Here is a 22,038-nt window from a genome sequence, read left to right on the forward strand (position 1 = left end):
TTACGTACACAATGCTTCTGAGTTTACTACAGTTGTTTGGAACTATTGGACGAAATAGTAAGAAACTTTGCTAATTTGGTGAACATTTGTCGGGATTAGTGACTTAGTGTAGAAAATAGTAAAAAATACAAAAAGTCCCCTTATTTCCGGTGGTTGCAATGTGAAAATAGTAAATTCTAGTGTGATTTTATACAAAAATTAGTAATCTCGGTCTCTCCGTGTACTGCAATCATAGTTGCACTTTATAAATAATAAAAACAATAGACAAAATAAAATATGATGATACACCTTGAATAATGTATAATTTAAAATTTTACAAATACATAGAATTTCATGCTAAAATCGACCCCCCCCCCTCCTCTCAGTTAATATTAACGAAATTTTTAGTTGCTTCATTTTAAGACTTTCGCTATTTTAGATAAAATTTTCCTTGTTCCAGATAATACTTTTTTTCGTGTATATTTAATTTTTTAATCTAATTTTAAGGTTTCCAAAAGTTTTGACTTGCGAATTATTGTTTAATTATCGTTACGGTCTATAATTCAAATTTTGAAGGGCTGTCAATGTCGATGCAATTTTTAAAATTTTGAATGGAAAAATATAATTGACTTTGACACTCCGTGGACACTCCCATTAAGTTTCTATTCACTTAGTGACCTAAAATTTGAGGTTTCGTTAAACTCAAAATCAATAAATGTCGATATAAATTTTCAATTTGTTTTACCTAATAATTTAATAATAATAATGAAGTTTTGAGTAATTTTTAATTTTTTCTTTACACCAATATTAAGCAATTAATTTTTACCATTAGGGTCGTTTATAAACTAAGTAACACTTCAGGGGGGAAGCTATTTACTACGAACAGTAAAAAAAATTGCTCTGTATAGCGAGGGTGGGGGTTAAAATTTCCAAAAATGGGCTACAACAGTTATATCTTTTCAAAATTTAGAAAAAAAAAAAAAATAAAAATCATGAATGATATACTATAGAATAATAATTTTTTCTTTCAATGTCAATAATTATAATTTTGTACATATTTTACATATAGAATTTTCTAATATTGTAGCCATCTGTACATAGAAAAAAATTTAATCATACTTAAAATTAATTATATATTTAAATATATTCTGTATTAAATTTTTAGTACATTATTGTAAAAGTTTTATTTTTTTAAATTATTACAAGGAAATAGTATATTTTATAAATTTGACATAAGTAAATATTGAAACAATTGTTAGACATGTCGAATGTCATCTAATTATAGTAATGTGCCTATTATATATATAAGTGCGTCTACGAAAAATTATATTAGAAAATAATAGTGTTTTCTTACGGTACATACATTGTAAGTATATAAAAGTTTTATATTTATCTTAAGAGAACAATAATTATTTTACTTTCAAAGATAAACTTTTTAAACATTTCGAAACAACTTTTCAACTTTTAGTTTCTATACTTAAAAAGAGCGAAGTAAAGTACAAAATTATCAGTAAATATTTAATAAATAATAAATAATTTTCTCAAGAATTTTGATATTAGTTATGTTATACTTTAATGTAATTAATTATAAATAAAAATTCATTTAATATTGAAATAATTTTCGAAATTTCAATAAAGGGGCTTTATGGGTATAAATTACAAACAGAAAAAAATTTATTTGATTTTCCACTTTCACTGATTTTTAAATTCAATTTTTCAAAACTTGAATAATTTTGGTAAATAAATATTTAAATAATTTTTATTTGTTTTTCCATGGGAAATAAAATTATAAAAATTTCAAATTAAAACCTTCTGAAATTAAATAATTTCTTAAAATTACAATTATAACCCTTCCAAAATTAAATTATTTTCTACAATTTTTAACTAAACTTCATTTCAAAATCAATTATTTTTAATTCTTCTTCCAATTATTTAAATACAAAAATTCAATTTTCCATAATTATTGTGACTGTAACTGTTTATTGTTCTTTTTTATAAAAGTTATTAAGATGAATTACTGAAAATATTTAACCAAAAATATTGAAATTAACTGATTTTTAAAAAATTATAATAAAAAAATTCTTAAAATTAATTTTTTAAATATTTTTTAAAATAATTTTTTAAACTTTATAGGTTTTTAATTTATAGAATTAAAAAATTTCCAAATAATTGAAATTTGGTAAAATCTTTTAACAATAATTGAAATTTTGAAAAATATAAAAACAAATAATCAAATTTTTATGTAAAATTTTAATTTTAAAAATGAACATCAACATTTTTTAATAAAATTCAACAAAAAATTAGATTCTTAAAATTTTTTTAAATTTACTTTTTTGGACTTTTTAAAATTTTGGAGAAAATTATTCTTAAATAATTAAATTCTTTTGGAAATTTTTTGAAAATAATTTAATATCTGACAAGAATTTTATTAAAATTTTTAAAAATAATTGAGTTTCGAAGAAGAATTTTCTTATTTATAAAGATAATAGAAATTTTTAAAAAATGTTGAACACAATTGAATTTATGCGAAGCATCTTATTATTTATGAAAATAATTGAATTATTGCTAAGAAATTAAAAAAATTTTGTAAATATTTGAATTTTTAAGAAATTTTTATTATTTATGAAAATAATTAAATGTTTGTGAAGAGAATTTTATTAAAAATTTTTTTTTAAGTAACTGAATTCTTTTTAAATATTTTTAAAAATAGTTTAAATTTTACAAGGAAAAAATTCTATAAGTATTGCTTTTTTCAAAAAAGACAAGAATTTTATTAAAATTTTTAATAATAATTGAATTTCGGAGAAGAATTTTCTTATTTATAAAGATAATTGAAATTTTTAATAAAAAATTCTTTTTTATTTTTAATACCTACATAATTGAACTTCTACGAAGAATTTTATTATTAAAAATAATTGAAATTTTGCAATGAATTGCAATTATTTATAAAAATAATTGAATCTCTGTGAAAACTTTCATTATTTATGAAAATAATTGAATAATTGCGAAGAAATTTATAAAAAAAAATTGTAACTAATTGGATTTCTTTAAAGAATTTTTGTACAATTTAAAAGAAATTAATTTTTTGTTGAATTTTATTAAAAAATGTAGAACATGATTGTTTTCTCCAAAGTGTTAAAAATAATTCTTAAAAAATTTTAATGTAATTATTTTTTGTACGTATTTGAATTTTCGGAAATATGTAATTAAAATTATTGAAAATAATTGAATTTTAAAAAATTACATGGAAAAAATTCTATAAGTATTACTTTTTTCAAAAATATTTTAATATAATTTTTAGAAGCTAATTTTCATTAATTTTCATATTTATAAATTTACACTTGAAGATTTTTCATTGAAATTTTTGAGAATTCAATTATTTTCAAAATTTACAATTAAAACTCCTCAAAAGTTGATTTTCAATAATTGTAATAAAATACTTGAAAAATGTCAATTATTTTCAGTTAAATTTTATAACCTTTCAATTATGGAAATATTTTTTAATTCTATATTTCAAAAATTTAATTGGAAAAATCATTCAAAAATAATTTTTTTCAAGATTTATCTATAATTATACTTTTTACACTATAAATATCGAAATAGATTGCATTTTATACCAAAAATGTGGTTTTTGTGTCAAAACTTGGAAGAAAAGTCGAAAAAAGTCGCAATTTTTGAAAATGGTCTAAAAAGTCGAAAAAAATGGTAAAATTCATAATATCCGAAGCCTGTCAATTAAATTTTTTTCTTGAATCATATAATTTTTATTTATATAAATGGTTTAATTTATTGAATGGTTCAATTCATATTTGCTTTAAATACTGGAAGTATTGGTTTACATACAATTTAATTGATTAAAATAAAAATTATTTGATTCAAATAAATATTTATAGATAAGTAATCGGTTATTTGAATCATATAAAATTTTTTTTTAGTCTAAGACGGGGAATGCGGTCAAGAAAAAGTAATATAAATTTATGTAATATTTGCTACATTGGAAGAAGGGTGAGGGGTTGAAATTTCTATTTAAAGATATTTTACCTAATTTTTGTGAATAAAAATTATTATTAATAATATTATTAATTTCAAAATTTTTGACAAGTTGTCAAAATTAATAATATTCTGATTATGAAAAAATTTATTATTTGAAACTGTTTATTATAAAATTTTTATTTAGAATGTATTTTAAAACTCTTGTTACGTAACGTTCGTGTTTCAGAAGTTTCTGTTCAATATCAAGGGAATTGGAAAAATGAAGCAACTATTTATATTGTTATTTATATTTACATATGAAATTTGTACCATATTGTGTTTTCCAAATGGTGAAATTAAACACTTGGGACGATCAGTGGAACCTCCTAGTCATGTAAGAATTCATCTAATTATAAAATTTTTATATTTCCAACTAAATTGCACTGAGAAAAATTTTTTTTTCTTCTAAAAATAAGAAGCGAGGCAAAAAAATATGTTTAAATTAAATAATATTTAATTTCAAACATATTTTATATATTATATTCTACAACTGATTTAAACATAATTTTTATTGAATCAAATTTATGTGTGAAATCAAAATTATTGTTTAATTCAGAAATAATTATTGGTTGTCTGTATAACAAAGACAATTACGTTTGATTCAAATATATTGTTTTCTTAATGTATAGTTTCTATTTGGTGTAATAATATTTGAAATAATTTTTTAAAGTAATTTTTTTTAATAATTTTTGGTAATAATTTTTTTAAATAATTTTTGATAATTTTTTTTAAATAATTTTTTATTATAATTTTTTAAAGTAAAATTTTTTTCTTACAGAATGCTTCATCGGAGTTTACAACTGTAAAATGTGATACTATAAGTAAAGAAGAAAATGATATTTACAAGTTGGAAATTCGAGGAAGTGTTGTTAAGTTCAGCGACATTGATGAGAGTGTCTGCAAAGGGAAAGTAAAATATTTGGAGATATTTGCAACAGATGAAATTTTAATAAATCAAGATTTAATTCGTCCAGGAGAATCTTTCCAGTTGGTGGTATTTGCGCCGAAAATAAAAATTTTAGGACCAAGATTGATAAATTTGACTGGAGCACCTGGCAGGGAATGGATACCAAGTGATGCATTAAATGGACAAATGGGAATAAACGGAAATAATGGATATGCTGGCAATCCAGGTGGACCTGGTGGTGTATTTTTTGCCCTTGCGGATGAAATCGAAAATATAGATTCACTTATTGTTGCGGCTAACGGAGGAGTAGGTGGCAATGGTCAAAATGGTGGCAGCGGTGGGAATGGTGTTCAAGGAGAAATTCCGAATATCGGCGAATCAATTGAGACTGTTGATGCTTTATTGGAAAATAAATGGAATGTTTGTACGGATAATGTTAGAAAGTGCATTGTTGAGGGGGGAATGGGATCTGATGGTGGTGATGGTGGAGATGGTGGTGCAGGTGGTAGGGGAGGAAAGAGTGGGCAAATATTTTTGTACCAATTGAGGGAAAGTGGTCCAACGGAAGAGAAAATGATAACTGATGATGGTTCTGAAGGTTCGCCAGGAAGTGGTGGTAGGGGAGGAAAGGGGGGTCAACACGGTGGTTATGTAGAAATGTCCTGCTGTTCAGATCCTGGAGAAATATTAAAAGAAGTGATCGGTTCATTGAAGAGTGTTAATACTTTTGCTCCATCTGGTAAAAATGGGACAGATGGTTCGAATTCGGAGGCACTTGTCGAACCCGAAGACTCACAAGTTTATAGGGAATTACCGTACGCTGTTAATGATTACAAAAAGTTTCTTCTCTCAGAAATGAAAGACAAAACTAAAAGGGGGAAACTAGTTCTCTTCTATGATCAAGTTGTTAACAACAAAATAATTAACGAACAGTACCAAGCACTTAGTCTTTTGGAAGAATTATTAGATCTTGAAGAGCTGTACTTGAGCTTACCGTCTGTGGTCATTAGCCCTTTGTACGAATCCCTAAGAAGCAGAGTTCAAAATTACAAAAACAATTCTCAAGAAGATACAAAAAATGTTGTCAGTTTTGCCGAAACGATCATTAACAACACAGTCTCAAATTTCGAAAAATTAAACGATGACAAAATTAACATACAACAACTGTTGAGTAATCTAGAACAGAATTTAGACACTTTATCAAAAAAATCGAACAATACCGACAAACTAAACATGGAACGATTGGAAATTAAAATCAAGAATACTTTCAAATTCATTGACACTAAAATTAAAGTCGAATTATACAATCTTAAATTCACAATCCAAAAGATAGCTTTTCAAATAATTGGAGAACAAATCCCCTTGAAGGAAATAAGCATAAAATTGAGTCACACTCATTTTCTATTGTCACTATTAAAAACTGTTGCTCTAGCAACGGGTAGTCTATCATCCTATGCATTAATTTCCCTCAAAGCAATTAACACACAAATGGAAATATTTTCAATAAATTCTGATAATTTCATAAAATTTCAAATACCACAGGAGATGAGAAATAATCTTCAAATGGCATTTTCTTTCGTCGATACTTATAAGACGAATGGCTATCATTTAATAACACCAAAAGGTAAAAATTCTACCCTATCAATGTATCAGGAAAAATTTATATCTATTTTACTACCACTGATGGAAAAGTTAAGAGAACAATTTCTTGACAATACTACAGATTTCAAAGTTTCTGAATTTCACATACCATCGTTTCTCACAAATCTCAAACAATTTTTGTCGAATGACGTTAATGTGAATCTAAAATACATCGAATTTAACGAAACTCTGATGGAAATTTTCTATCATAGTATCGACACTCTAAAAGAAATTTACATTGAAATCGAAACATACGAAAAGAGAATGAAACTCTCGATTATTTCCTCTAATAAACAATTAGAAGAGAAAATCAATCAAATAAAAGATGTAAATTTAGTAAATTCCGCCCTTGTTCAATATCAAACCTTGTATAACTCCCTCCGACATTTGTCATCCGAAATAACTACAGTTACCATTGAAAATCAAAGAAAATCCGAAGAAAAAGATCAAATAATCAATAAAGTAAAAAATAATTTAAAAATAATACAAAAAATCCTACAGACTAACTATGGTAAATTAACCGAAAAAGTGGAATCAGTTTACTGGAAAAATGAGACATCAAATAATTTAATATCAGATTTATTGGATGGAAAGGAAGTGACACTAACTTCTCATATTGAAAATTTGATAAAAAATGAAACATTCGTCAATATTAAAGATATTCGATTCTTTCTAAAAGCACAAAATGACAGCCTTCAAAATAGTTTAAATGAAAAATTGAAATTTTCTCACATCAATATTTCGTATATTAATGGAAAATTATATAAATGTGATGAAAATGTTGATTTTATATTAAAAGAGGCATTTAATTTCACTCAGTCCTTTGAACTTGATTCAGAGAATATTACTGTAGACGAATTTACAAATGGGAATTTTATAGTGAGTCCATTTGCTAAATGGAGTGTAAAACTTGGTTTAAATCAAGGAAATGTGCCGTTAAATTATTTTCAACAATTTAAAAATAATGTCGATTTTATTTTAGTAATGAAAACAATTAACATGGGAAAAAATGATTATGATCGTTTATGTAATGCCAAATTGATGGAATATTCAATTAGCGAATAAAATTTTAATTTGTTAATTTATTATTTATTATAATAAATATCTTTTTAAAAAATGTATTTGAAGTCTATGATTTCTACATTCTTTTATCTTTTACCTTTTTTCTACTTTTTCCTACTTTTTTCTACCTTTTTTTCTACTTCTCTTTTTTTTAACTTTCAATCATTTACTTTGGTAATTTTTTTTTTAATTAAATTTTTCATTTCAAATTTTTAAGGTAAATTTTTTCTATTTTACTGTATATAAAGCAAGAAGAAATGAAGGAATTTATTTTGAAATTCAAAAAAAATACGTTAGTTGCTGCTCTATTTCCTGTACAAACCAAACTGAGATTACTTGTTAACATCCATTAGTGTTAGGGACAAAGCAAACTAGATTTCTAGTCAATTTCCCAACCAGTTACACTTGTAGTCAGTTGCACTCGAGATTAATAAGTTAGTTAGACTAATTAATAATGCGTGAAGCAATTTATATTAAAGCTACTGTAAAATTTAACATTTTGTTTCTAAAAAAAAAGTATCTAAATTCTCTTAAATTCTATCTACTTCGAATAAATTTTCATTTATTTGTTAAAAATAAGTACAATTTTTTTTAAATAAAAATTAAATATTTTATTTGTTTGAAATAGATACAATTTTATCAATTTCAAATAAATTCTTTGCTCCGAAGAATTAAAGAATGTAATGAAATTATATTTAATTTATAATAACTTAATCAATTTTTAATAATTAATATATTATTTAATAGTCAATGAAATTTAATCAATTTTATTGAAAAAATTAATTTTCAAATAAACATAAACAATTTCATGGAAAATAGCAGATAATTTTTTGAATTCTTCACTGCGAAGAAAGGCACAGGAAAAAATTAGTTAATTCATAAGAAAATTCTGAATTACGATGTCTTTTTTGTTTACTTCAATATTTCAAAATTGATTTATTTTAAAAGAGTTGAGTTTACAATTTTTATATAAAATTATAAATCGATAAATTTCAAAAGATTTTAATTTGAAACTTTATAAAATTTCAATTTTGAATGAATTTATTTAGAAACTTTAAAGACTTTGATTTTTAAAAAAATTTTATTTATCCAAATTCTTCTGCATTTAGTTACATTTTTTAAATATATATGTCTAATTATTTATTAAAAATTATGGATTTGTAGAAGAATTTTAGTTAACAACACAAAAAAAATTAAATTTTGGAGAAAAGTTGCAAATGATAAAATTCTTCACAGTAATAATTCAATAATGATCAAAAATTTCAATTATCTTTGAAAATTATGAAATTTTTGGTATAAATTCAATTATTTTCAAAACTTTTAATAAAATTCTTGCCAAAAATTTAATTATTTTTATGCATAACAATATTCATCACAAGAATTCAAATATTTTCAAAAGTAATAAAATTCTTGCCAAAAATTCAATTATTTTCACAAATAAAATTCTTCATAAGAATTCCTAATTATTTTCAAAAGTAATATAATTTTTGGCAGAAATTCAATTATTTTTATTACAATTTTAATTGAATTCCTCGAAATCTACAATTATTCTTAAACATTTTATTAAAATTCTTCAAAAGAATTGAATTATTTTAGAAAATAATATACAACTCTTCTCAAAAATTCAATTATTTTCAAAAATTTTTTTGTAAATTCTCATCAAGTTTTCAATTATCTTTATAAATAGCAAAATTCTTCGTATAAATTCAATTATTTTCCAAAATTTTAATAAAATTCTTGCCTAACATTTAATTTTTTTCTGAAATAAACATATTCATCACAAGAATTCAATTATTTTCAAAAGTAATAAAATTCTTCGAAGAAGTTAAATTATTTTCAAAAATATTTCAAAATTCTCGTCAAGATTTCAATGAATTTTAGAAATAACAAAATTTTTCGCCAAAATTCTATTATATTTAAAAATTTAAATAATATTCGTCGAAAAAATTCAATTATTTAAGAATTTGTTGATAAAATTCTTAGTGAGAAATTCAATTATTTAAAAATTTGTTGATATAATTCTTTATGAGAAATTAATTCTAATAATATAAAATAATGATTTTAGCACCCAGTGATTTTTAATTATTACAAAACATAATATTATTATTATTATTATTATTATTATTATTATTATTATTAAATTATTGTTTTAGTAGTAAAAATAAATTATTAGTCTGATTTGTAATATTATCATTATCATTATTATTAATGTTATCGTTTCAGTAGTAAAATTCAATTATTTATTGATCAGACGTATATCTTTTATTATATTATTATTATTATTATTCAACATTTCTTCACCGTTTCAGTAGTAGAAGTAAATTACTAGTCAGACCTATATTTATTATCATTATTATTATTATTTAACGTTTCAGTAGTATAAGTAAATTATAAGTCAGACATATATTTATTATTATAAAACATTTCTTTACCATTTCAGTAGTAGAAGTAAATAATGAGTCAGACGTATATTTATTATTATTTAACATTTCTTTACCGTTTCAGTAGTAAAAATAAATTTCTAGTCAGACGTATAATTATTATTATTTAGCATTTCTTTACCGTTTCAGTAGTAGAAGTAAATTATAAGTCAGACGTATATTATTATTATTATCATTATTAAAATAATTGTTTTATTAGTAAAAGTAAATTGTTTCTGAGACGTGTAATATTATTAGCATTATTATTAAATATTAATGGTATCGTTTCAGTAGTAGAACACAATTATAGATCAGGCGTTTATTCAATATTATTATTCAACATTTTGACACCGTTTTAGTAGTAGAAGTAAATTATAAGTCAGACCTAGATTTATTATTATTCAACATTTCTTCACCATTTTAGTAGTAGATATAAATTACTAGTCAGACGTATATTTATTATTATTTAACATTTCTTTACCGTTTCAGTAGTATAAGTAAATTATTAGTCAGACGTATATTATTATTATTATTATTATTATTATTATTATTATTATTATTATTATTATTATTATTATTATTATTATTATAAATTATTATTATTGGATTTCAAAAAGGTTTGAATTTAAAAGTTTTAAAGAATTTTAATTCCTACGAAAAAATAATAATGATTAAATATATTTATTTAAAAAAGAATTTATTGATTTTTTTCGAATAATTTTACAAATAAAGCAATTCGTTAATAAATGTAATAGAACATTTTTTTGAGTATCTAATCATTCTTAGAGTAAATCAGAATATTCTTTAGAGTCATCAGGGAAAAAAAATTCATAACTTTTTTTAAAAAAAGAAATTTTTTTCGACTAAAATATTACTAAAAATCATAATGAAGATTAATTGTAAAAAAGTTTGAAGCAGATTTAAAAATAATTTCCAAAGTTATTAAATAGAAAAACAGTGGAAAATAAAAAGTGATCACTGAGTGAAGAATCACCCGCATATTTTATTTAAAATTCTTTTAACCAACAACTATTTTTGTTCCTTTTCGGTCCAATAATAAAAAGTTGGAGATTTTTTTCCCTCCAAAAAAAAAACAGAAAGGAAAAAAAAAGAGTTTTATCAGGGAAGTTTAGAGAGCAAAACAAAAGACTCTTATTGCGGAGTAAGTAGAATGAAATCCGGATCAAGAATTACCGCAATCTCTATATATGCAACGACTCGTTTAAATCCGTTGGAGGCATCGACCACAAATGCATACACTATGTATAGAGAGATGGCTATAACGGATCGATAAATCTCGTCTCCAGTTTCCTATCGTTTCTCCTTGTTCAACTCTGTGAGTCGATCAAAGTTCAATTCGTTGAACCGATTGGCCTATCAAAACCAGGTCCATGGACCTATGGAATCGATGAATTGTACCAAATCAGGAAACGACTCTGGAATCAAAGACCCTAGACACTAGATTCCCGGATATCCGCAAGGAGAAATGCATTTCTTCTCTCATCTCAAATGCATAGAATATGCCAGTATCTCAAGAACGTATTTCACTTTGCGGGTATAAACTAATGAAAAGCAAATTGCAAGCTTGTCCCGGAATTACAAAGAGTGATGATGCCTTGCCGCAACATTAAATCAATTTTCAAAAACACGATAATTGTAAAGAAATTCTTCCCTCACGCTAAGGATATTATGACTTTTTAGACTTCTTTTCAAAAATTGATACTTTTTCGACTTTTCTTCCAACTTTTGACACAATAACAAAATTTTTGATATAAAATGCAATTTATTTCGATTTTTACATAGTGTAAAAAGTATTTAAAAATAATTGAATTTTTGAAAAATATAAAAAGAAATAATCATATTTTTATGAAGGAATTTTAATTTTAAAAATGAACATGAATTCTCCAAAATTTTAAAAAGTCTAAAAATGTAAATAAAAACTGCAATTATTGTTTAAAACAAATTTTTTTAAATTAGTAGAAAGAATTAAATTATTTTCAAAAATACAAAAATTCTTCTCAGCAATTTAATTATTTTCAAAAATTCTTTTTAAATCCTCGTCACGTTTTCAATTATTTTTATAAATAGCAGAATTCTTCGTAGAAATTCGATTATTTTCAAAAAGTTTAATAAAATGCCTGCGCCAAAAATTCAATTATTTACCTAAAAAACATATATATATCAACAAGAATTCAATTATTTTCAAAAGTAATAAAATTCTTAGCAGAAATTAAACTGTTTTCAGAAATTTCAATAAAATCAATCTTTTAAGAATAATTAATTTTTTGAAAAATATAAAAAGAAATAATCAAATTTATATGAAGAATTTTAATTTTAAGAATGAACATCAACCTTTTTTTAATATAATTCAACAAAAAATTAGTTTCTTCTAAATTGTACAAAAATTCTTTAAAGAAATTCAATTATTTTCTTAAATTTACATTGCAATATTTATAAAAAACTGAGTCTTATAATTGTTTCATTAGAATTTTTTAAAACTCATTTTTATTAGATTTATTCTTGTTCGAAAATAATTATCTTCGAACAAAATAAATAAAAATTTTTAGGAAATTTTTTTTTTAGACTTTTTAAAATTATAATATCATATTATAATAATATTTTATTCACAGAAATAATAATAATAATAAAAGTTTTCACAAAGATTCAATTATTTTCATAAATAATAAAATTCATTGCAAAATTTCAATTATCTTCATAAATAATAAAATTCATTGCAAAATTTCAATTATTTTCAATAATAAAATTCTTCGTAAAAATTCAATTATGTTCAAAAATTAAAAAAAAATTCTCTTAAACATTTCAATTATCTTTATAAATAATAAAATTGATCTCCAAAATTCAATAATATTCAAAAATGTTAATAAAATTCAATTATTTTTTAAAATTTTCAAAAAGAATTCAGTTACTTTAAAAAACTTTTAATAAAATTCTATACACAAACATTTAGTTATTTTCTTAAATAAAATTTTTATAGAAATTCTAAAATTTACAAAATTTTTATTAAATTTCTGAGCAATAATTCAATTATTATTTTCCTTCATTATATATTTTTACAGGGATTCAATTATTTTCAAAAAAAAATAAAATTCTTCAAAAAATTTAAATTATTTTCACAATTTTAAAAAATTTCAATTATTTTTATAAATAAGAAAATTTTTCTCCGAAATTCAATTATATTTTACAAATTTTAATAAGATTTTTGTTAAATTTTCAATTATTTTTAAAATTTTTGCAAATGAATTCAGTTATTTAAAAATAAGTTTCTTAAAAATTTTAAAAAGTCTGGAAGAGTAAATTTTAAAAAATTTTAATTTATTTTGTTGGGAGACAATTTTCTTGGTATTTAAAAATATTGCAATGTAATTTTTACGAAAATAATAATTGAATTCCTTTTAAGAACTTTTGTACCTACAATTTAAAAGACACTAAATTTTTGTTGAATTTTATTAAAAAATGTTGATGTTTATTTTTAAAATTAAAATTCTTCATAAAAATTTAATTATTTCATTTTATATTTTTTAAAAATTCAATTATTCTTAGCAGATTTTACCAAATTTCAATTATTTGGAAATTTTTCAATTGCACGGAGAGAAGAGTTGCAGTAAATGTGACAGAACGCGTTTAGTAAATCATTTAGTGCACCGGTTAGTGGCGCCAACTGTATGTTTAGTATAATACACTACGACACCTCTCTGTTTAGTAGAATATACTGTTTGCTCAGTGTATCTTACTATCTTACTAAACAGTGCAGTAGATGGCACTGTCTGTACCGTCAGTCCAAACCTAACGATTCTGTTTAGTAGATTTAACTGCCATGTCAGTAGAATCTACTACGCCCTTCTCTCCGTGTGTATAAATTAAAAAACTAAAAACTTTCAAAAATTATTTTAAAATATATTTAAATCTTAATTTTAAGAATTTCTTTATTATAATTTTTTAAAAATCAGTTAACTTCAACATTTTTGGTTAAATATTTTCAGTAATTCATCTTAATAACTTTTATAAAAAAGAACAATAAAATTTGCTATTTTTCGTTTGGTAACAATCTGAACATCACTTAAGAAAATTAAATTCTTTAATTACTTATTGTCATAGAGTAAATATTGTCAAAAAAAGAAAAAACTTTCTCTCACTTTTACCTTATTTTACAAACAAGTATTTACACAATACAGAAAAGTTTATATCCAGAGAAAGTTTTATTAGCGTAAAAATTATCAGTTTCGAAACTTTTAAGTCGAGGGACTTAAAGTAATCAAGAAAAAGAGGTCAATTTATATTACAGTGAAACCTTAATTTTCCAGGATAAAACAAAAAAAAAAAACTTAACAGCAATTATTTTAAAACCAATTGTTTCAGTATCTTTCTATATTTAATTATAGAATTTTTTGCCATTTTACAAGAAAAATAATTTTTAGAAATAAAAATCTTTTTAAAGAAATTGAAAATTTTCACGTCACTTGCAAAAAAGAAAAAGAAATAAAAAAATATGTCACGAGTTGTGATTGATAACTTTAAAATTAATTTAGATGGTTATTAATTAAGCGATGAAAGAATTCCCGCCACGCTCGTCGATATTAATTAACAGACTTTTCCTCAGTTTTCATCATTTTCTATAAAGTTGAACACTATCGTTAAAACGCTCGGCTATATCGATCATCCTATGAATCATGATGTTTTCTAAATCCAATGCGAGAGGGGGACAAGGGGCGGGGCCCCCCCCCGCCCCTTACTTCAAGGATTAGTTCAATCCCCCCCGATTGAACTAATCCTTGAAGTAATGTTTACCAACTTCGAATCAATATTTTTTTTAGGTTTTTAAAACAATTTTTTATAAAATATTTTTACTGTATTTTTAACTTTTCTTTTAAACAAATTTTGTTTTGAATTTTTAATCGTTTTAAGTCTTAATGGCAACAAAACAAATAATGGTCATTAAATTTAAACTAAAAAAATTTTTTAAAAAATGAAAAATAGTAAAGAACAGAAAAGGAAAAAATTCAAAATTCAAAATTTTAGAAATTGGTAAAAAAAAGTAAAAAATAGTAAATGAAAAAAAGGAAAGTAAATAATTTAAAATTTTAGAAACAGCATTTTGTTTTAATTCTCATTCATGTCGATACTTATACTTTTACACAATTAACAAAATAATTAAAATTGATTTTTCCTTTTATTAAAATTAATTATGTTTAAATTAATTAAACTTTGAATATTTTGTCGCAAATATGCGTGAAATTTTTTTTTAAATCAACAAATTGATTTTGAGAAACATTATTATATGAAAATGACTTTATTTGTTTTTATGATGAATTCCTTAATAAATCTGTCATTACTAGGTGTGCAATTAAGTGCTAAAATAGTTTCCCTCGGGGTATTTTATGTACAGGTTAGGCTGCATAAATGCTCTTTATTAATCCAGACTCGTCTATCCTATTTGGTCCTTCCCTCCTGGGGAATCCTTCCACATCGTGCCCTACATTACTCTAGTGATAAGGGGTTATGAATTATAATAATAACACCTTGGAAATTCATTCTGAGGTACTTGGCAATCTTGCTCAGGTTGTTATACGTATAGAAAATTTATATTTTACTCAATTATATAGAGTAACTTTAAATTCTCCTTAAACAATTATTTGTATAGGAATTGTTTTTCTGAAATAAATAAATAAATAATATAAATAATTGTTGACTTTAGTATTTAATAAATAATTGTAATTACAAGCATCGGATATTATGACTTTTTTCGACTTTTTTTCGACTATTTTCAAAAAATGCGATTTTTTTCGACTTATTTTCAAAAATTGCAAAAATTCAAATCTTTTTCGACTTTTTTTCCTAATTTGCCACAAAAACCAAATTTTTGGTATAAAATGAAATTTATTTCGATTTTTATAGTGTAAAAAGTATAACTATAGACAAATTTTTCAAAAATTATTTTTTAATGATTTTTCTAATTAAATTTTTGAAATATACAATTAAAAAATTTTTCAATAATAGAATTTTGAAAAATTTAACTAAAAATAATTGATTTCTTGAAGTATTTTATTACAATTTTTGAAAATCAACTTTTGAGGAGTTTTAATTGAAAATTTTGAAAATAATTGAATTCTCAAAAATTTCAATGAAAAATCTTCAAGTGTAAATTTATAAATATGAAAATTAATGAAAATTAGCTTCTAAAAATTATATTAAAATATTTTTGAAAAAAGTAATACTTATAGATTTTTTTCCTTGTAATTTTTTAAAATTCAATTATTTTCAATGCTTTCAATAACATATTTCCGAAAATTCAAATACGTACAAAAAATAATAACATTAAAATTTTTAAGTATTATTTTTAACACTTTGGAGAAAACAATCATGTTCAACATTTTTGAATAAAATTCAACAAAAAATTAATTTCTTTTAAATTGTACAAAAATTCTTTAAAGAAATCCAATTATTTACAATCTTTTTTTTATAAATTTCTTTGCAATTATTCAATTATTTTCATAAATAATGAAAGTTTTCACAGAGATTCGATTATTTTTATAAATAATTGCAATTCATTGCAAAATTTCAATTATTTTTAATAATAAAATTCTTCATAGAAATTCAATTATGTATTAAAAATTAAAAAGAATTTTTTATTAAAAATTTCAATTATCTTTATAAATAAAAAAATTCTTCTCCGAAATACAATTATTTAAAAAATTTTTTTTTTAATTCTTGTCATAATTTCAATTATTTTTAAAATTTTCCTCAATTAAATGACTTACATAATATCTACTATTTTAATAAAATTTCCCAAAATTCTATTTAATTTTAAGAGACTTATAATTATTCAATCAAATATTTTTATTATTATTTTAATAATTGAATTCTCGTAGAATTTTCTAATAAAAATTATTTTATAGAAAATTTCAGTGAAATTTTTAGATAATAATTGAATATTAAAAGCTAAATAGCGTAAATTTTTAGAAATAATTAAATTTTGAAAATTTTTCAAATGAAAATCTTTGAAAATTGGTATTTTTCATACTTTTAACTGACAATTCTGTAGAATTTATCATTTTCATAAGTAATAAAATTCATAGTAAAATTTTAATTATTTAAACAATTTTCAAAAAGAATTCAGTTACTTAAAAAAGATTTTAATAAAATTCTCTACACAAATATTTAATTATTTATTATTTAAATATTTAATATTTAATTTTTTAATTTCTGAGCAATAATTCAATTATTTTCATAAATAATATATTTTTTAGAGGGATAAAATTATTTTCAAAAATAATAAAATTCATGTCAAATATTCAATTATGTTCAAAATTTAAAAAGAAATTCAATTATCTTTAGAAATAAGAAAATTCTTCTCCGAAATTTAATTATTTTTAAAAGTTTTATTAAAATTCTTGGCAAATTTCCAATTATTTTCAAAACTTTTTTAAAAGAATTCAATTATTTAAAAAAAAAAATTTTTCAAAAGTTTAAAAAGGCAAAAAAGAAAGTTTTAAAAAATTTAAATTTTATTTGCTCGAAGATCAAAAATCTTCGAATAAAAAAAAATTAAACAAAAATGAATCTTATAAAATTATAATGAAACAATTATAAGACTCAGTTTTTTATAAATATTGCAATGTAAATTTAAGAAAATAATTGAATTTCTTTAAAGAATTTTTGTACAATTTAGAAGAAACTAATTTTTTGTTGAATTATATTAAAAAATGTTGATGTTCATTCTTAAAATTAAAATTCTTCATAAAAATTTGATTATTTCTTTTTATATTTTTCAAAAAATTAATTATTCTTAAAAGATTGATTTTATTGAAATTTTTGAAAACAGTTGAATTTCTGCTAAGAATTTTATTACTTTTGAAAATAATTGAATTCTTGTTGATATACATATTTTTTTTAAGTAAATAATTGAATTTTTGGCGCAGGCATTTTATTAAACTTTTTGAAAATAATCGAATTTCTACGAAGAATTCTGCTATTTATAAAAATAATTGAAAACGTGACGAGAATTTAAAAAGAATTTTTGAAAATAATTAAATTTCTAAGAAGAATTTTTGTATTTTTGAAAATAATTTAATTCTTTCTACTAATTTAAAAAAATTTGTTTCGAACAATAATTGCAGTTTTTATTTACATTTTTAGACTTTTTAAAATTTTGAAGATGTTCATGTTCATTTTTAAAATTAAAATTCTTCATAAAAATATGATTATTTCTTTTTATATTTTTCAAAAATTCAATTATTTTTAAAAGATTTTTTCAAATTTCAATTATTTGGAAATTTTTTTATTGTATAAATTAAAAACCTATAAACTTTTAAAATTTCCTTAAAAATCCTATATTTAAAAAATTAATTTTAAGAATTTCTTTATTATAATTTTTTGAATAATCAGTTACTTTCAACATTTTTGGTTAAATATTTTCAGTAATTCATTTTAATAACTTTTATAAAAAAAGAACCATAAACAGTTACAGTTACAATAATTATGGAAAATTGAATTTTTGTATTTTAATAATTGGAAGAAAAATTTAAAGTAATTGATTTGGAAGTGAAGTTTAGTTAAAAATTGTAGAAAATAATTTAATTTTGGGTGGGTTATAATTGTAATTTTAGGAAATTATTAAGTTCCAGAAGGTTTTAATTTGAAATTTTTCTAATTTTATTTCCTATAGAAAAAGAAATAATAATTATTTAAATATTTATTTACCAAAATTATTCAAGTTTTGAAAAATTGAATCTAGAAATCAGTGAAAGGGGAAAATCAGGAGAATACAAAATAAAATTCTTGTGATATTATGCATATGAATTAAATAAATTACTTTTTTTGTATTTTTAATAGTCTATAGCGACTTTTTTTTGTTCGTTAAAGTCGATTCGAGGCCTGTAATTTTAGAAAGAAACAAAACGTTTAGTATTTTTTATTAAGAATATATTTTTTTCAAGAATATTTTTTATTAAGAATATTTTTTTTTAAGAATATTTTTATTAAGAATATTTTTTATTAAGAATTTTTTTTTCTAAGAATATTTTTTATTAAGAATATTTTTTTTAAGAATATTTTTTATTAAGAATATTTTTTTTTCTAAGAATATTTTTTATTAAGAATATTATTAACAAGCCAAGGATCGACTTTAAGGAATCAGCAAAAAAAGTTCCTTCAGTCGTTTCTTATAGTGAAACGAGTCAAGAAATTAAATTACTATTAAACAGAAGAATAAAGATTTTGAATTTGCATAAAGAAAAAAAAAAGTATCAAGATCTTTAACGACTATTTAGTACACAATTGGGAATAGAGTGTCATTTTTAATTATTGCCTTCTTCTTTTTTTTAACAGTCATAGGTAATTTCGTTTGACTACACTTTAGAGAGTGGTATACTACTGTATGAATCCCAGGAGCCTATATCCTTGGCAACGATCCTATCCACTCAATTTCTCTCTCCTCTCTCTCTCTCATTCCACTCTCATGTATTCACATTTCTTTTTCGCTTTCTGTTCTTTCTTTAACTCTTTCCGTTTTCTCTTTGTCATTGCAGCCACTTTCAATGGGACACACGCAACTCGTAAAGTGCTATGAGTGCTACTGTTGTTTCGAATCGATGCTGGAACAAGTACCAGGTGAGGGAAGCAGGGAGACAAAAAAAAGCGAATGTACACCCACACTGTGTGAGAGAGAAGTTGGTAAAAAAAAGGGGGGAAACAGAGTTTTTTAAAAGGTGTGAGGGAATGCAAAAATGAAAAGAGGGAAACACGCAGTCGAGAGGAGGATATGTAAGCCCGCGCCCGCGCGCCGGATGCTACAGACAAATGGTGAGGAAAAAAGGAAATCTCTGAGGCGAAAGTTTTTTGTGTGAACGGAAAACTCGACCGGCTAACGAGCGTCGAAAAAATCTAAGAATTTTTTTTTTTTTTTTTTATTCTCGCACTAAGAAATAAATACTGAGCGGGATGTAACTATATTGTGTATAATCTCAAAGGTGCAAGTGTGTATAGCAAAAAAGAAGATTATAATACACTCTGTTTGGTCCATTATCTTTAGTGTGGCTGTATAATGTTAGGAAAAAAATTTTAAAGTAGCGCTTTCTGAAACAAAACCCATTTTTTTGATGAAACATATTATTGGTTTTCAGTAAAATAAAAAAAAAAAAAAATGTGAGAGCCAGAAAAGACTAGCTTTGTCGATATATACATGTATAGATATGTCAACAGGTGCGCTGAAAATTGAAACCGCTTAACTTCAGACCTCACATTTCCGAAAATATGTTATGGGTGCAGATATTGCCTTTTTTTACTGTATTTTTATAGCCCCCAATATTTGCAAACAAAAAGCTAAACACAAAATTTTGGGATTTGGTAGTTAAAATGTTTTCTTTTAATGGGAATATCACTTTCTTTGTCATCTTTTATTTGTCCTAAAAATATAACAATATTTTGTAAACTATAAAATTTTGCCAAAGAAGTATTAGTCATAGTTAATATTTCTATTTAAGAAAATCATTGTCATTTAAATTTTTAAGAATTTTACAAATTCTTGATTGTAATTTAGAGAAAACCATTTTTCTTAAAATTTCTTTATAAGTGCGACGAATTAACTAAATTCCAAATAGTCCATTCTAAAATTTTAATAATATTTAGTTTCCTATTATGAAACGTGTTTAGTATTCTGTCCAGTACAATTGTAATTTAATTCCAGAGAAATGAAATCAGAAACTTGAGGAATGACATTATTAGTTAAGTTGATTAACGAATTTTCTAATTTTCTTTTTTAGTATTAATATTACGAACAGAATGTTTCTATTATTAAATAGTGAATTAAATTTTTTAATTAATTTTTGATTTAAAAAATGAATGAATAGATGAAAATTTCTTTTCAGAAAAATAGGAGATCGACAAAGATGGGAGAAATAAATGATAATTGGTCTGCCAATGAAGCTTTGACCTCGATCAACACAAATTTGCCAGACAAGTACCATGTAAGTGCAGAATGTCCGAAGTAGATGATGAAACGTCAACTAAAATTTTATGTAAATGCCCAACGCTCACTGGAGGTCGTAAACTTTAAACTTTCATTGGTCCTGAGCGGTTCGATATAACCTATCAGTGCACAGCAAATACTGGACTTATGGACTAAAACTTCTGTATTAATCTATTAATAAATTTGATTATTTTATTATTTATCGGACTAATAAATGTTCACTGCATAAACTCATCTGAGCATTTCTTTAACGACGACGGTAACTGCAGGAAAATTATAAATAATCAAATAAATAAATAATTCAAGTGAAAAAAATTGAAGTAGTAAATTGCAAAAGAATAAATAAATAATTGAAGTAAAAAAATTGAAGTAGTAAATAGCATAGGAATAAATAAATGAAGTAAAAAAATTACTGAAGTGGTAAATAGCAAATATTTTAGTAAAAATCGACTTACGAAAGTTTATAATATACAGATAAATTCTCATTAATTTTCACTGTGAATTTTTTTGTTTGATTATATTTCTTGGGGTTATATTCTCGGTCTCATTATCGTGAGGTTCTCTCGGGTAATATTACCTCACTTCGTAACCACTAATAAAAATGATGATTACAATATCTGATATTTATAGTTCAGTAACCTTTATGAACTGACGATGAGATACACCGGACGTTCACGGGAAAATCCAGGAAGTCAGTGTTGCATAAGTCTATACGGTATCTAAATCCGGAAATTTCATATATCCTCAACATCAATATCCCAAAACGCACACTATCCGCAAATATCATATTAGGGTGAACTTGGTTGGCAGGGATCGTGATCCATGTTTAGTTTTCCATGCATCTTGTTTCGGGGCGCACGATATAAATACACTATCAACTATTAATTTACGAACACTAACACTGTATTATTTTATATCATATCCTTTATTATTATTTTTATTATTATAATTATAATTATTATTATTATTATTATTATTATTATTATTATTATTATTATTATTATTATTATTAT

The 22,038-nt window shown here is 22.8% G+C and overlaps 2 protein-coding genes across 4 annotated transcripts in view; one reads left to right on the plus strand and one right to left on the minus strand.

The window, feature by feature from the left end:
- LOC122511472 (ly6/PLAUR domain-containing protein 6-like) overlaps positions 1-22,038 on the minus strand; it is a 267,729-nt gene that overhangs the window by 20,168 nt on the left and 225,523 nt on the right. The window lies entirely within an intron of this gene.
- Positions 1,330-7,624, plus strand: LOC122511485. The gene is made up of 3 exons (XM_043626744.1): positions 1,330-1,345; positions 4,199-4,345; positions 4,790-7,624. Exons 2-3 carry the CDS (start codon positions 4,232-4,234, stop codon positions 7,622-7,624), a joined length of 2,949 nt encoding a protein of 982 aa, XP_043482679.1. The 5' UTR covers positions 1,330-1,345; positions 4,199-4,231.

This window comes from Leptopilina heterotoma, unplaced genomic scaffold, assembly GCF_015476425.1.
Source record: "Leptopilina heterotoma isolate Lh14 unplaced genomic scaffold, ASM1547642v1 Lhet_83, whole genome shotgun sequence".
NCBI classification, from domain to species: Eukaryota; Metazoa; Arthropoda; class Insecta; order Hymenoptera; family Figitidae; genus Leptopilina; species Leptopilina heterotoma.